The sequence below is a fragment of the Apteryx rowi genome, unplaced genomic scaffold (assembly GCF_003343035.1).
Source record: "Apteryx rowi isolate R43461 unplaced genomic scaffold, aptRow1 scaffold_66, whole genome shotgun sequence".
Classification (NCBI taxonomy): Eukaryota; Metazoa; Chordata; class Aves; order Apterygiformes; family Apterygidae; genus Apteryx; species Apteryx rowi.
Window position 1 is genome coordinate 2,608,456 of NW_020450938.1, and position 17,570 is coordinate 2,626,025.

Consider the following 17,570-nt stretch of genomic DNA (forward strand, 5'->3'; position numbering starts at 1 on the left):
TGTTCCCCTAGCTGTGACTGGGAACACTGATCATACCAGCTATTGCTAATGGGGAGGCAAGAGGGAATATCTCCTTTTTTAGTAGCCTTTTGTTCTAGTAAATCAGTGTCTGAGATGAATAAAGTTTAACATTAACTGAAACATGGATGAGATGATCAATTTTTGTATTTAAGAAAACAGGACAATTGCAGCAGGCAAGACTGCCTGCGCGTAGTGTTGTGTTTTGGAAAAAAGGAAGTCTTACTTGTAAGATTCTAATGAACCTTTTGGTATGTTTTTCAAGGTGTTTGCTAACTAAGGTTTTAAAAACTTATTGGAGGTGTGTTTTTTTTTTTTTTAAATAAAGGACAAGATTCTAATCCTGAGTCTCCAAAAGACTTTAAGAAAAGTCAGCTCTTTCCAGGCCTGTATGCATGCTGCTGAATCTGCTTTGGAGTTGCATCTTGTCTCATCAACCATACTTTTTTTTTTTCCCCTTTGTGTTGTTTTTGACTGTGTGGCTGTAACTTATTCTACAGAAGAGCCAAAGTCATCTCTTCATTAAAGCAAAAGTGTTGAAGCCAGCAACAGTGCTGTGTACATGCTATATATTCCATTTCAGTGTTGCTTTAACTTCTGTTGATTATTTCAGGCTTCTTTGAGCTTTATTTAGAATGAGCCACTTACTTATAAAACACCATGGCTTCAGTTCACTGTGAGCATGAGTAGGAGTGAGGCTGAGTGAAGCCAGCAGGCTGGGGTGGCTCACTGGAAATAACAAACAAACAGAAATGCTGGCAGTGGCTAGGGATAATAGCAATAGAATGCTAGCAAGGAAAGTGCGATGTCTCATTTCACAAAATGTGGGCTTTAATAATAAAGGGATACTTAATATAAATCAGCTTATATTCCTGACATAAGGTACGATGTCCACATCATATCCAAACCTTTTAGTATTGCCCAACTGACTTCAGAAATAACATGAAAAAGTAATTAAAAAAATTATTTTAAATAATTTAAATGTTTTTCTTTGGTACTATATCATCTAAAATTCTAGTGTGCTGAAAATTATTGCAGACCCAGAGGTTGTTTCCTACATTAAAATTACTAGCAGAAGTTTTAAAATGAAGATTTTGTTTTGTTTTGTTTTTCTTAGCTTCAATATTAGGTCAGTCATTTACCGTAAGAGCAATGTTTGCCCTTTAACAGAAATATTTGACTACTTTTTAAAAAATACTGTGTCATCTCACTTCTTTTCACAGAGTTATTGATTTAGGAGTCATGACTCCATGTGATAAGATATTGAGAGCTGCTGTTGAAAACAAAGCAGGTATAGAGAGATTTCATTAGTACTCCTGAATTGCTTGATTTTTAAACCCCACTTGCATTTTTTTGCTACTCGTTGCATTCCTATGCTGCCTATGATTTGGTCAGACTACCTTCGAATAAATCAGAACTTGTACATTAACAACAGTAATTATTTAGTATTTGGCACTTCTGTGAAACTTATCCAAGGAACTGAAAACATTTATTACAAGGACAAGTCCAAGAGAGATGTTTTAGTTATTTGTTTTACAGATGAATAAATGGAGGCTTGGAAAGGTTAAGTAACTTTGTACTGAGTCTTAAATCCGTAAAATAACTTGATATTCAGCCTTCCAAACCAGTGAGTGTGAAAACCAGGATGAATTGTTCTAAAAAATAATGAAGTTTCTTTCTGACCCAAGTTACAGTTGCTTTAAAATTGTGTATTGCATCTTGGAAGAGGTGAATTGTGTGGAATATAAGTGGTGAAGTTTGAAAGTGTTTGCTGACCGTTTCTAAGAGCAGAGCCTATAATTATTTTGTCTCATTTCATGTCTCGATGAAACTCCTAATCTTACATACCTTGGCTAGAAATTAGGTTTTTTTGTTTTTTTTTTTTAATCTCTTACCCCCTCAGTTACTGCAGTTTCAGCAAAGCGACAAACCTCAGTGAGGTATGAAGCTTGATAATCAGAAGTACTGTGTATTTCTGTCTGAAACTAGAGCAGTAGGTGCTCAGCAGCTGTGAAGACTGGGGATTTGGAACCACCTTCATTCTTGGAAATCTTTGACTTTGTAATTAGGTCAAACCTAGCTTCCAGGTTAGCGATTACCATGCTTTTATCTCACTATGTTGTGTCTGATGCATGAAGCTAGAAATGAAACATTTTCTGTAATAATTTTTACATTTTTCTAGAGTGGATTTGCTAAATCTTTTTTGTGTGTGTTTGTAAATTTGCAATAGATATAATTGGCCTGTCTGGTCTCATCACCCCTTCTTTGGATGAAATGATTTTTGTCGCCAAGGAAATGGAGAGATTAGCAATAAAGATTCCATTGCTGATTGGAGGAGCAACTACTTCTAAGTAAGATGTCTGGGTTGGGAAGATGGGAAAACATGTATGCAAATATTGGTAACTGGGAAGAAAGGAACTTTATAGTCATTTCTTTCCCCCTTTCCCTCATTTTCCCCCAACACAGTTATTGTTATGCATTTACTCAAAACTGATAAAGTTATTTCTTATATTAGAGGTGCTGGATTATAGTGGTAGAATGCAATTGGGACACAACTAATAATGGACACCTTAAACATTTCCTTTGTGCAAGTGCTGTATGTGCTGACCTTAATCTTTCTGTCTAGAAGTGCACAGACATATGCATATGAATAGAGCCCTGTTCTTCTAAGGGGTCGAACAGTCTGGTTTCGATTTACCAGTGAATAGGCATGATTTTTAGCCTAGAAATGATACTGCTGACAGTGGGCAGTTAACTATCTTTAGGAAAGTTAGCGTAACTTTCTGGGTTGTTGTTCAGCACTTTGCAATGCTGAGCCCCCCAGTCCTGCTCAAGCAGGCTTACAGGGGATGTGTTCTAGCTGCATACCTTGAAGTAGTTATATTTTTGCGCTTGATAGACTGAGCTTTTCTGTTGAGATCTAATTCTCTCAGATCCATTCAAATGAAATAATATAGCTGCTATGATGTACTGAAGAACAGTGTTGACAGCTGGCTGACACCTAGTATTAGCCTTACCACAAATGTGTTTTGGGCATGTGTAAAGGCCTTGGGTCACGCTTTGCTAACTGGTTTATGTCCAATATGTTTGAGTAGGTGACAGCTCAGGAGATTGAAGAGGTCATTTCTTGTGTAACTAAAAGCTGTTAGTGGTGTTCATTTCTTTACCAGAGCAGTGCATGTTCTGATCAGAACCAGTAGGTCCATGAATTCTGTAGTTTCAGCCTTAGCAAATGACTTTAAGACTAATGTAAAAGTTAGCATTTGAAGTTAACATAAMTTTACAGATAGTAAATAGTAGGATTATTGTCTGTCTTTATTAGTTCTGTAGTTATAAAGCAAGGTTAACTGTGTCCTTTTTCTCCTTTTTCATGGGAGCCCCTTTTCCTATAGCTTTGACACTTTGAGAACAAACATGGAATTTTTCTCTGCAAAAAAGCTTTATTCTAAGTGGACGGCTTAGGAGGGCCCCTTCGTCATATCTTTTTAGTGTTTGTGCATTGGACATTGTGTCCTAATAGCCAATGTCACACAGTTTTGTAGACTTCTTGGAGATGAATGTAACCAACAGCAAGGCAGCATAAGTTTTATTGCTGAATATGGAGATTATTGAATAATATATGTATAATTTTATTTACGTAAATAATAATTTCTTCTTCACGTGAACTGTATATAAATATATACACATGCACCTGCCCAGATAAATACAATTTCTGTGAAACAGATGTAAAGGAAAAGTATTCTTTATGGCATACTGGATAGATAATAAACATTTAATTTTGCTTCTTTTCATAGTCTTAAGTTTAACCACACATGTGCATTCTGAAAGCTTGTATATGTTAGATGGTTCTTCATTAGCAACCTCTACACTTATTCTCCATAATGAGTAGATCTCATTCTTTGCAATGAGTGGACCATAAATACTTGGAAAGGGGGGGAAATGAGGTTAGTTTGAAAGAAAGAGTCTGGGTGCTGCCTACAGAATGTATGTAATTGAGTTTCTTCTTAACTTACTATGATGTTTGCATTATTATTATACTGCTTGGGTAAATTCAGATGCTGACAAATAATGGTGACAGTCTTGTTGTGGCAGTGTTTATAAAAAATAGTTTTCATTAAATGATACAGAGCCACTGTAGGACTATGCCCTATTTGCTCTGTTTTTCTGCTCCTATCAAAATGAAAGATACAATATCTTGTTTGTAGTGAATGGATCTGCTAAGATCAAAAGTGCCTTGTCAAGAAGCAGATTAAGAAGATCCTAAGCTATGTTGCACTGTGATCAGTAGCCTCTGTGTCCAAATGCTTTAAATATTTGACAGAACTTGAAGAAAAAGGAGATCTTATCTTCGCTGTGGAAGATCACATCCTGTGTTCTGATTTAAATCAGTCAGAAAATGGGGTTTGACCTTAGGACTCAAGAAAGCAAACTGAACTTTTGTCTGCAAGATCATCGGTCCTGCACTTACTTGCACATAGTTTGGCAGGACTGTGAGCAACTGCGGTAGTCAGCTGCATTTTGTATGTTAGCTTAGGCCTTGGTTAGGACTCCAAACTTTGATCAACAAAGCAATATAATAGGGAAGTGATTCTTCATTATATGCTGAAGTATTTTGATGAGTAAGGTTGGAATATGAGTAAATATTTAATACTTGGATGAACTGGGAGTTTTTCATTATTGCATATGACATGACTGGCCTAGGAGGAACAAGTTTTTCTGTTTATTGACCACTAACAGAATCCCTTCTTCAGGTGAGTAGAGAGCTTATGCTTCTGGCTCTGAGATAGAGCACTGTAGAAACTGAAGTAATAGTCATTAGAATATGTTAATGCAAGTCTGTAAACCTAGAAACTTATATATGGGAGGGAAAAATCTAAGAAGCACCAAAAAGGTAAATTTCTGTAGTTGTTGGTAGGCTTAGCTTGGAATGTTTTTCCTGAAATTTCCTGAGATTTGAACTAAGGAGTTGCTGACTTTCAGTCAATGATAAGACAGTGAGGGAGGGTGAGTAAGTTGGAGTATTGCTTATAAAGCATTCTGATACTCTTCGAAGGAAAGTGTTTATGTACCTGTTTATTATAATCTGTGTTTAATCATCCAAATGTAGCAGATGGATGAATTCCTTTCTTCTTTTGAAGTTCTGGTCTATCCATTAAGTCAGGATTTATCTGACTGTAGAGAGAAAGATTCTGGGGTTTTGTCTGTTTTTTGTTTCAGTTGTGAAAATACTCACTCTTTTTCTTTTTCATTTAAGAACACACACAGCTGTTAAAATTGCCCCACGATATAGCGCACCTGTAATTCATGTCCTGGATGCATCCAAGAGTGTTGTGGTTGTAAGTTCTACATTATAGTTTCTCATCCATGCAAAAATATATGCCCTGTTTTTCTGTTATGCCCCTCATCCTTTCCTCTAAGGCTTAACATTACAGCAGAAAACTGAAGAGGCACTACAGAGACCACGGTTTCCAAACTACTGTTGCTTGAGTTATTTTTTGCTGTTGCTTGGTTATTTCATCAGACTTATTTTAATTATTGTCATTGAGTACCTTTATTTAAATGCCCRTTTCTCCAGTGACAGTGACATGATTCAGTTTGAGGCCTTTATCGTAGTTTTCAGACATTTCTTAGTGAGAAGTGATGTGATTTGGTGACATTTCCTGCTATTTGTTCTCTAATCTTTTTGTTCCTGAAGTTAGTGATATGTCAATAAAAAAATGTTAGTGCTGTGAAGTGGCTGACTGGAGTTTTCTGTGATAGATGCTCTCTCTCTTAGATGAATGGGTAATGTTAGTTGGCAAATACCTACTGGAAAGAACTAAGCCAAGCTGTGGAGGTGTTTCTAAGACTATTCAAGCTCTAAAGTCCTGGGGTATCTTCCTCTCAGATTTTTCCAGAGCCAGATTGGTCTCTCTTAATACTACCTGTGTAGTAGGGCAGTACTTCCAGTAATATTCTTAAACATGCTTTAAGTCTAGTTTGTAGATTAGTGGTGAGGCTGAGTTTAGCATTGTCAAGTTTAATTAGGTAAGGTTCATGAAAACTGATGGCTTAATCTGAAGTTCATGCTCCGTCCTTACTATTCCATGTTACAGTATCTATCTAGTGCTTTCTCTTTGCTTTTTTCAGTGCTCCCAGCTCCTAGATGAAAGTTTAAAGGATGACTTCTTTGAAGAAATATTAGAGGAATATGAAGAAATTAGGCAAGAGCACTATGAGTCTCTCAAGGTACAAATATGATTGATTTAGCTTCTTTTCTTGTCCAGAGTGGTTGCTACATCATTATTAACTCTCAATTTCAGTTTCTTATTAATGACTTTCAGGTCTGTTTGTGCGGATTTAAAATATACAGTAGAATTGATGGAAAACTTACAGAAGTGAATATGAAGTCAAATTTTCTAGCCTATAAGGGAAAATTCTGCCTGACCATCATAATATTCTTGGGAAAATCAGTGGTATTCAGGACTTGTTCATGGGGCTGGCAGTCATGCCAACCTGCAGGAGACCTGTGCTCTCCTAGAACAGTAGCTGGAAGCAGAGAGATACAGGGGTAACTAAAATGGCAGTGGTTGCCTATACTGGTAGCTGAGCCATACTCCATTGGATATTTTACAACACCATGTTCTCATGATGTGTTCATGTTGCCTAGGCTAGGGACCTAAGCAATCTTGAAATAATTGAGGTTGCAATTTCAGGAGAATTAAGAGGACGCAATGAAATGTGGAGATAGACTGTGCAGACTAACAACAGGAGCCAAATAACAAATTACTCTTTTAGGCCTTCTCTGTAAAGAAACCCAGAAGCCAGCTGAAAGTCATCTAGCTCTTACATGGTCTCTTGATAAAGAAAGATAAAGCAGGAGGCCTCTTGCTGTGAACGTTTTGCCCTTCTGAGCTTAAGACTGTCTTTGGGCAAGGAACCCGTTCACCAGGCTGAGATCAGTGAGGGCAGCGTTCTCCTCTGTAAGGAGAGGTCAGCAGTGAATTCATGGACCCCACTGAAGTTGCTGTAAATTTTCCATGGGTTTCAGCAGAGCCAGTGATTTGCCTAGAGGCATGCTGATGTCACTGGTGGTGTTACCACTGCAGTCGTAAGCTTTCTGCAAGTATTAGGACAGCATCTTGCTGTACCTCTGTGTTCATGTAATTTGCAGTAGTAAAGGAACTTACGGTATAGTTCAGAACTAGAAATCTTGTAGGCAAGTTCCATTAAAAGCATGCAGGAAAAGATAATGGTATGGTATAGCTAGTTTGTTGTGATTTCATTTTACCCATGCAAACTGGGAGTTGAGGGAACTGAGGTGTTTCCCAAAGACTGCTTTGAGTAAAACTGTACAACCTCCTCAGTGGTTACAGTTTATCTGAAAGATAAGAGGCTTTGTAAAAGTATCCTTTATGTTCATACAGGAAAGAAGATATTTGTCTCTAGAGCAAGCTAGGAGAAAAGGTTTCCATAACAACTGGCTCTCAGGCCATAAACCAGGTCAGTTTGTATGTTTTTGTTGTGTTGTTTTGTTTTTTAATTGAATTACGCTTCATTAAACTTTAGGATATACGGTAGTAGCGTTTTGTCAGGAAATGTATGACAACTTGAAAAAAATGTTGTCTATTTGACCAGGGTTTTTTTTGTTGCATAAGTTGGATGTTGCTGTCCTGTTTTTACTCCATGTTTTCATAAATATATTCAAAAAATTCAGTAAATCTTTAACAAAAAATTGGGGGGGGGAACCCCAAACAGCAGGTTACCCGTAACGCTGTATGATCAAAGATAAGTTTAACGCCCGCTTTCTGAAAGAATGTTGGGCTAGATCATTATATTGTGAACCTTGTTAGTTCACATTTAGAAAACACAAGTTGTGACACAACATTTTTATCAAATTCTACCTTAAAATTGAAGGGAGGAAGAGTTAAAGGCTTTTTCTACCCCTCCCCCTACTAGTTTCTGTACCAGTTTGTTTCGATTTGAATTTTTTTAAATGCTAGAAATCAGAAGTATAAACAGCATTTCACAAGAAGTCTTATCTTGCAGTGGCATTAACACGTCTCTGCTTTCTGCGATTTCATTTAGAAGACTCAAAAGAATGCTAATTTTCAATAGCTCATCTTAGTAAAGTTCTTGTTATAAAGTAGCAGACAACATAGATGAAACACATGCAAAGATTGTGGCTACATCATAACATGGATCCATCTCTCTTTCTCACTTGTGCATATGCATCCTACGAAGTGTGTGGCAATGGCAAAAGCTCTTAGAAAATTCATATTAGTTGTCAGAAATATCCTAGAATACCCTAGCATATAGTATGTCTGTATATAGAAAGCAAGCTTTATAATTATGAATGTCATGTGCACATAAAATATGTTAGATATGGATAAGTTGTGTTATTTTTTCTGGTCTTCTGTTAAATATTTTGGCCAATGAAATAAGTTCAGAAATCTAACAGCTAATTTATCTATATGAATCAGTAAAAGGCCTTAATTTTCATATTTTGATTATTTTTATGCTTAGCAGTCAATATATCACATCATAATTGTAGAGTATGGTATCACATGGGAAGAATATGGCAGTAAGAATTCTAAGGCAGTACTTTGAAAGAGGTCGTTTGTAGTGGTTGAGGTTGGTGAGCATTGGTTAGGCTGCACATATAAGAATAATATGCAATTATTTCCTTCATGTCAGATTGTACTTCTGATTCCTACAGTTAAACCAAGATTCATTGGCACAAAAGTCTTTGAAGATTATGACCTGAAGAGATTGGTAGAGTACATTGACTGGAAGCCTTTCTTTGATGTCTGGCAACTTAGGGGAAAGTATCCCAACCGAGGTTTCCCAAAAATCTTTAATGATAAAACTGTAGGTAAGTATTGAAATTGTATTTACCTCATGTAAGTAATCCTATTAGACATGACAGGCTGCATTAAAATTCTGAATGTTTTGAAATACATAGGAATAGTTAAAAAATACGTGGAAACTTAAATTTCACTGAGATCTTCTGTATGAAGCAACACTGACTGAAGGAAGTGTTGGGATGCGAGACTGAAAAATAATGGAAAAATGTTTAATTATCTTATTTGGAGTTCACCTGGATGCCAAAACACAGGGATCTATTTTAATGACAGAAAATGGCAACAGAGCACCTAATAGGTCTGTGTCCCTGTTGTGGGCGAGGATGACAAGAAGGCTCTGTCTCCTTTTGAAACTACTCAGTAGGCCTTGGAATACATGATGAAACTGAAAGCATGACACTGAAGTTAATGTTCTGATCTGCTGCGCTATGATAACATAGGTGCACACACATTTTCCCTATCACTCATCTTGTTCTGCATCTTCTGCCTCTACTAGAATGGTGCTGCTGAAACATTTATTTCAAGATATATGTTGTTAGAGCTGTATAGACATAGTCACAGTGATGTCTTCTCTGTTTGCTGTAGCTGATAGATTGTCGCAGTGATCTGAGAATTATGTGGAAAATGAATCAATCTTGAGCTCGTTTAAATAGTTGTGAAAACAGGCCTTTTCTAAAGTTTTTTTTTTTTTTGATAGGTGAAGAAGCAAAGAGAGTTTATAATGATGCTCAAAATCTGCTGAAAACATTGATTAATCAAAAGAAATTACAAGCCAGGGGTGTGGTTGGATTCTGGCCAGCTCAAAGTGTTCAAGATGATATTCATTTATATGCCGTAGAAGATGCAGTAGGATCTATGGAACCAATAGCAAAATTTTATGGCTTGAGGCAACAGGTATAATGAAAGAATATTTGTTAATTAAAGTAAAAATTTTTGTGGTGAATTACAAGAACGGAACAAAATGGTCCTATTAAAATCTGTGCAGAAAATGCTTGCTGTTATCTGACTTCATTCATTATCTGTTGCCATTTCTTTCTCTTTTAGTAATAACAAGATCTTGTTAGTGATGACCCAAGCCTAATATTTGTACAGAAAGCTTAACAGCTTAACAGCTTTCTGTACAACAGAGTTGACATCCTCAAATATGACCTGTGTTTTCTGTCTCTGTTTTAATATTTGAGCTGTCCTAAAGCACTCTGCTCTATAAATTCATCACATAGACCCTGTGTGCTAAATTAGAACCTAATGAACCTAAATTCTCTAATAATATCATTGGATTCTGCCTTACATGAGAAATTCTGCTGGAATGTGTTAAAGCTTAAAAAATACTTATAATATATGGAAAATAAAGCTCAATGAAGATAAGAGTTCCTGGTAGTCTTAATTTTTATGTAAAATTCCCCATATCCAGTGGCAGTTTAGAATTATTTTGTTGGCTGGTAATTGTGATCGAGAGAATCACTATTGTAAGTATTAATGCTTCAATCATACTTACACAGATTGGCATGTATCTTGATAGGTTGAGCAACATTTACAAGATGTTATGCCTCTCCTTCTCCCCCAAATTCTGATTTGGCTTCTTTATAGTTTATGTATTCAGAGTCATCAAATGTAGTGGAAACAAATTTAAGATACCTCAGTTTTTGGAGTGCAGTGTTCTGTGAGGACAACCCTATGTCAGTATTGCAGAACTGTAGTAAAAAATTAATGGCTTTAGGATTATCTGTTCCAGTTCCTTGCATGGATACAGCTCTAATGTCCCTTGACAATCCATGGCAGATGTTTATTTAAACTGTTCTCACAAACATCCAGGGAGGGCTGTCTTAAAACTCCTCCTGGTAGCTTGTTCCAGGGCTTTACAACCTAGTTAAAAGTTTTGATATCCCATCTAAATCATTTTTACTACAGTTTCTTTTCTTGGCATTTTCCCAGTGCTCTCCCATGGAGAATATCTGATTTGTCTTTCTTTTTATAGTGGTTTTTACGTGTTGGAATACTGTTACTTTCCTTTTTCCATATTCTTTTCATGTCATATATTACCCATTCTTCAGGTTTTCTCAAAGGTTAAGGTCATGAAACTCTTGATGCTTTTGGGGGTACCATTCTGGACTCCGTGTATTTTATCTGCATCTCTTTCAGTCCTGTGCATACAGTAATTCAGCTGAGGCTTCACCAGAGCAAAGTAGAAGAGAATAATTGCCTCTTTCTACTTACATAAAACATTTCTTTCAGTACACAGGATTTTCTCTGTGACATTGCCACTAGTAAGGAGTTGATGTAAATCTAAAATTTGTAGATGCATTTAATATTTTTTAACTGTGATCATTAAAAGGGAACCTCAAAATTAGTATTGAGATCATCTGTGTGGAACAAGCTTTTATATTTCTTCACTTTTATGATACTTTCTACAGCCTATTTGGTTATAGAACAAGGCAAACAGTTGATCATTTTCCTCTATTTTCCTCTTTTTTTTAAATTGCTGTTGGGAACTGGATAAAAAGTGTTGTTAATGCCAGAATGCTGTTGCAGAATAAGAAAACTTGGTGGAGAATCTTGTGAGTCAAGTGATACCCATGAAATAGCTTTTATCTTCTTGTAAGTTGGGCAGATTTCAAAAGCTGTGCCACTCTYTAAATAGCAGTCCTGTTACTATAGTGAATATGCCGATTTGATGCTCAACTGTCAAATTTTGTTTTAAATGCTATTGCCAGCATTCAGTCAACTCTTTCTCTTTTCCCCTTTTTCTATTTTGGGAGAGGCCCCAGTGAGCAGGATATTCCCTTTTTGCATAAACCCTCTTGAACCTTGCTTGGGTTTCACCTTTTCGGTGGTGGTAGGTACATTTTGTTTGTTAGCGTGTGGTTAGTGCAAATGTAGAGTTTGGGGCATCATTTTGTCTGGATTACTGAGCATGCGGTTTGTAGCTTATGAAATTATGAGTGTTTATAAACTCTCAGAGGCATTCTAAAGCGCTAAAGAGTTGTTGAAGAATTCTGCGGTTTGAGTAATTGGGATGCAAGCTATCAGCCCTCAGTTTTGGTAACAAATGTGCAATCAGTGAGTGCTGGAAATGGAAAATTCCTCTTCCCTAGTGGCTGGCAAAAGTACGTTCCTCATTTTGTAATGCTTTGTGTGCAGAATAAACTGTTAAAGCTTGCTAGCTGTAAATAGAGGCAAAACATCTCTCCATATCTGTTCAGTGCAGCATCTCTTTCCAAACACCCTCAGAGGAGGAGAGGTGTTTTTCATCTAATTCAAGCACAGGAAAGACATCATGTCTCAAAGGCTAGGGTAGATATTTTTCAGAAATGGGTTACATCCGTTAATCTTAAAACTCTACTCTTTAGATCGATAGTGATTAATTAATGTTTTTTAAAATGTTCTGATTTATTGCATTATTTTTGTTATTTTAGGCTGAAAAAGACTCTGCCTGCACAGATCCCTATTACTGCCTCTCTGACTTCATAGCACCGCTAGATTCTGGCATTTGTGACTACTTAGGCCTGTTTGCTGTGGCCTGCTTTGGAGTAGATGAGCTGTGCAATGAATTTAGGAAACAGGATGATGAGTACAACATCATAATGGTAAAGGCTCTTGGGGACCGGTTAGCGGAGGTACGAGGTTTTATCCTATGTCTCTGTGTAAGTTTTCTCTGACTCTGTTTGACAAGTTGCTATTTCAAGTTCTAGACTGTTGCCTCTGAGGTATGCTCTGCATTAAATCTGAAAGTGAACTGCTTCCACTGAACTTGTCTCGAGAAGAGAGTCGTCTTCTGAGCCTGAGGGGAGTCTGCTATTCATATCTTTCAGTTGCAAAAACACCTCCCAGTTCTTTATGTGGATTTTGATAAAATTTAGTAGATTTTAAAACAAGACAATTAAAAAAGATCTTTAAAGCTTGCTTTATTTAAATGAGAGAGAGTGTTTGGACCCAGGTGTGACCCACTGGTTATATTCTTGAATTGCAGACAGGCCTTCCTCTTGCTTTAATGGTAGCCATGCAGATGTATCCAGGCTACAAGTCTTTGACTTCACATGTCTTAGGCATAGACAGACATGCTCGTAAAGCTCTAGCTGAAGCAATTTAGAAWGTCCCTGTCCATGCATCTCCCCGCCCTCCTCCTGCCCCAACTGACAGCCCCAAGCTTACACCTAAGTAATCATGTTAAAACTTGCAGCAACTTAAGTGCAAAGTGAACAGGGTTAGCTTCAGTTGTGTATCTTTAGCTATAACAGAGTTTCAGAAATTATTATTTGATGCCATCTGAACATATTTACTGAAGTGGGAATTTGTCTTGAATGCAGCCATTGCTGGCAAAATTCTGGTGTAAGCTGTAGGAGCAGATAAGAAAAGCTATAGCCCACTTTCAGCTAGATGAAAGCTCTTCTGCTAAAAAGAACAGTGGTGCTTATTTATATCTGATGCTAGCATGAATGCAAGAATGATCTGGCCTTCCATAGCTAGAACTGGAGATGTCCAAACTAGTCAGCACCTAATGTCTTCAGTGCTATAGTGATATATCATCACCACATGCTAATGTACTTCATCTTTTCCTGTTATTGCCCACATCTTTACATCTTCAAGCAGATATGATTTTAAAGCAGGACAACCAAAAAACTCAGTCTACCAAAAAGCAAAAAATCTAAAAAACCTGAATAGGAAAAGTTGTATGTGAATTTAAATTTAATCCAATTTCTTACCTATAATAAGATCCCCCTTAAGAAATAAAAGGGGGACAAGGAGAAAGCCTCTTATCTTTTTTCATCTTAATCAAATGGCTGTTGCATCAGCCTCCACAAACTAAGAAAATCTTTGCACTCTATTCCAAGGCATTTGCTGAGGAGCTCCATGAAAGGGTTCGAAGGGAATTCTGGGCTTACTGCAGTAGTGAGCAGCTGGATCTCTCAGACCTGCATAGAATTAAATATGAGGGAATTCGCCCTGCCCCTGGATATCCAAGCCAGCCAGACCATACAGAAAAACTCACCATGTGGAAACTTGCAAATGTTGAGGAAACAACAGGTACTTCTGTACATTTTTCTAAGATCCTTTGGCTTTTATTTATTTGTTTTTTTAAAAGTAAATTAAAGATTGAAAYGCTAACAAAACAATGACATGGGCAGTGCAGATCTATGTAAAAAATCAAACTGAAGCAGTTTTGGGAATTGCTGTCTTTCCCCTTTCATTGCCATTTTTATTTTGCCTCATTCAGGGAAGAGTTTGCAAAATACTGCCAGTGCTGTTGATGAAGGAGGTATGTCCCTAATTAGCAGATTGCGTGCAAACAGGGTTCTGCTGCACAAAAAGAAAAATTCTAGCATCCTTATGGCTGCAAGAAGACATTCCAGATATAAACGGAATAAAAGCCAATTCATTAATGTCTTTCCTGGACCACAGAAACCTTGAGATGGTAACTCTTAAAAAGGAACAAATTATTTCGTTTGTTTTCCTCTGATATTTTAAATGTCAGCTACTTCACTGCTAATTTCACAATCCCAGAATACCTTCCTGTGTGTCAAAGCTCTAGCTACCCTTCTCAGTTGCCAAAGCATCCAAGTTTTTCCCTTCAAACAAATTCTAAGTTACTCTACAGTAACCCTATAATGAAAGCCTGCAATATATGTAAAGCTATGCCTATTTTTTGGAATAGATAACAAGTGGAAAATGGTTTTGTATTTTTAGTGCAGTTGAAAGCTTCTTGGTTTTTGAGTTTGGCAGAAGCTGTCTCAGGATTTCTGGTCTGCCCAACAAAAGAGGCTCTGAATTGATAACATGCATAAATCAATAAATCAATTCAGAGAACAAAAAAGTTGTTCATTCTCTTTTCCAGGAATTGGTTTGACTGAATCACTAGCAATGACACCTGCTTCTGCAATTTCTGGCCTCTACTTTTCCAGTCCCAAATCCAAATATTTTGCTGTTGGCAGGATATGTAAAGATCAGGTAACTTGCAACTGTGCATTATAATACTGTTATAGTTATTCACAAACACCTTGTGGCTAGATGTTCCAAAATTTTTTGGAAACAGTAAAAGCTGGAGATTCCAAATCATGTTTTGTGCTCCCTTTGCAGGTTGAAGATTATGCACTGAGAAAAAATTTGCCTGTGCCAGAGGTGGAGAAATGGCTGGGATCCATCTTGGGATATGATCCTGAATAACTGTGTGTGTGTATGTGTGTGCGTGCGTGCCTTGTGGGCAAGCATTTTCCTTTGATCAGTCCGTTTCCCAGAAGGAAGAATAGAGTGGTGTCTGTAATCCTACATCACTGTTCTTTGTATTCTTTGGAAATGGTTTGTATTGTTTGTCACTGGTCTGTCCAGAAAAACAAACAAACTCCCAACAAATTCAAGTCCAATAAGAAAATCCTTCCTATTGAAACCAGCTCTTTCCGTGCCCTCTTCCAATACTTTGTCTRATTGTTTTTACTTTTGATCGAGGAACTTTATATTTCAAAGCTGCCCTGTATTCTTGCTTTGGGACTATGAATGCCTTGCAAATCTCTTAGCCATAGCAATATGCATTTATTTATTTTTATTTTTTGCACAAGTACTCTAGCTGAGCTAGATCTACATGTGAGATGTGGGAGTTGCAAAGCTCTCCTGTCCCAAAGAAGGCTTTGAGATCGGGGACAAGAATTTGTATCCCACTGGCTGTGGATGTACATAGAACAAAACTTGGCTTCTATTTTTTTAATGTCTTTTGGCAAGTCAGGGTACAGAAATATGATGCATTTTTGTCTCTGAAGTCAGAAAGGGTTTTATACTGAGTGATCAAGAACAACTGAAGTACAACAGATCTCCTTTTTAAAAACAAAAACAAAAAACAACTGTCTGTTCCATGTTTAGGGCTTGTGATCTGGAATGTACTGTTGCTATGTCTACAGAACAACTCAAGTTTTTAAATACACTTCATGATGATGACTGTAGTTAGAACTATCAAAGCTGTATGATGGACTGGAGTAAAATCAGATGCTGTATTATCACAAAACGTTAAATGGGATGATTGAGCCTGTGGAGTTGTCACCTGAGCAATCATCTCATGCTTCCTCTCCCTTTCAGCAAGCCACAATCTGTTTCTACTCTGTATAAAGGGTAACAGTATTTCCTACCTCACAGTTATGCTGTGGAGCCTGATTCATTTTGAAACAACCTTTTTTATGTGAAAAGTACGAGAGAAGCATGACTATTGCTGTAAGTACACAGACAGCAAGCTTGGAGCTGACTTCAGTGTTTTACTAACTCTAAGAGTCTGGGTACCTGGATTTTAAAAGCGAATAGTAGCAGTGCTATTCATTGGGCAGAGATGTTTTGAAGGCTCTCATCTTTTTATTTTCTTCATTCATTTCATGTAGAAAAAATGTTAAGTAGATTAAATACCTACATTTCATGCTCAGTCATATCTTGTCATATCATACTATCATAAATAATAGCTAACCCTGTAGTTTTATTCTTCACATGCATAGTTAACTTTGAGCTAATTGTTTGCAGCTTTTAAACTAGTTCCACTTTCTTGAGATTATTAACTCAGGTATTACTTAAATGCTAATTCACTAAAATGTTATGAGGGTGAAATCCTGTTTTTCTGGTCTCTAATTATCAAGAAAACACCAATACTATGAAGAGAATGTTCTTCTAAATAGTTTATCTGTAATTATTAATATTTATGTATTTTTTTATAATGTCTTCATCTGACTTTATACTAAAAGAATCATAATGTATCAACAGTTTAATAAAGGTTAAGCTGTCAATAGTGTTATCCTTTAAATGGCAGCAATAAAATCTGTGCAATGATATGAACAGATGATGGTGAAATTAATATTCACATTGTAAGGTGAATCTGAAAGTATAAAAGCTGCTATGGGGTTTTTTAAGTGGCTCAGTAAGTGTGCTCTCAACTGAATGCTTTAGAATATCTCATCCTTTAATGACTTACAAAAGTCATTTCTAAATGAGTCTCTCTCTTCCTCCCTCCCACCCTCCCTCTCTCTCTTCTTTTGAAATCTCTTTTGATATTTGATATCCTCACCATTCTTCCATATCTTTGTAGTTGGAAGAAGAGTGCCTTATTTGAAGTTGTGATTGTGGGAATGAGGTCAAAATTTGACTTGCACAACTTGGTATTTTTTGTTATAATTGTTGCTTCTGTTGAAATCGGTAGTTCATATTCTAGTTACTACAGCTGCAGCAGAATCAGACCCACAAAGCAATGGGTGCACCAGCATATAACCCAGTGGTGGTGTTACTTTGTGTGCAAGAACTTGGTTTCAAATGGTGTGCTGTTACTTTGTCCTAGCACAGATGTATAATGCACTGACAAAAGTCTTCATCTTTACCTGCATCTCTCGTTGTGAGAATCTGTTTGGAAGAATTTTTCATTGTTATTATGCAAATGTTTTTAACCAGGTCAATTTCTTCAAAAGTTTTTTTACTTCAAATTGTCAGTTGACATTTTGAATACGACAAGTCTTCGTTCTTCTCTCTAGAACAAAGGTACATTGTGAAGGAAAAGGTTCTCATGGTTCTACCAGGTAAGATTATTTCACTTCCATGGAACCATGTTGAAAAACCATAGAATGTACCTCTTTAAAGTAATGAATTGGAGCTGATAGTGTCCAAGAAAGACCGATAGTTTTAGAATACATAAAAGATTTTTTGCTGTGCTTTTTCAAGTATGACTAATGAAAATGCAAAATGTAAGAGATTAGAATT

The 17,570-nt window shown here is 36.8% G+C and overlaps 1 protein-coding gene across 1 annotated transcript in view; it reads left to right on the forward strand.

Annotated features, from left to right (window-relative positions):
• The window catches only part of MTR (5-methyltetrahydrofolate-homocysteine methyltransferase), a 50,172-nt gene extending 33,633 nt beyond the window's left edge, over positions 1-16,539 (forward strand). Inside the window, exons 23-33 of the mRNA XM_026085110.1 lie at positions 1,242-1,309; positions 2,249-2,369; positions 5,273-5,354; positions 6,148-6,246; positions 7,425-7,500; positions 8,717-8,872; positions 9,559-9,755; positions 12,275-12,475; positions 13,691-13,883; positions 14,692-14,804; positions 14,934-16,539. Coding sequence (XP_025940895.1) covers positions 1,242-1,309; positions 2,249-2,369; positions 5,273-5,354; positions 6,148-6,246; positions 7,425-7,500; positions 8,717-8,872; positions 9,559-9,755; positions 12,275-12,475; positions 13,691-13,883; positions 14,692-14,804; positions 14,934-15,020 — 1,393 coding nt within the window. The 3' untranslated portion in view covers positions 15,021-16,539. The remainder of the gene's footprint in view (positions 1-1,241; positions 1,310-2,248; positions 2,370-5,272; positions 5,355-6,147; positions 6,247-7,424; positions 7,501-8,716; positions 8,873-9,558; positions 9,756-12,274; positions 12,476-13,690; positions 13,884-14,691; positions 14,805-14,933) is intronic.
• The last annotated feature ends 1,031 nt before the right edge of the window (positions 16,540-17,570 follow it).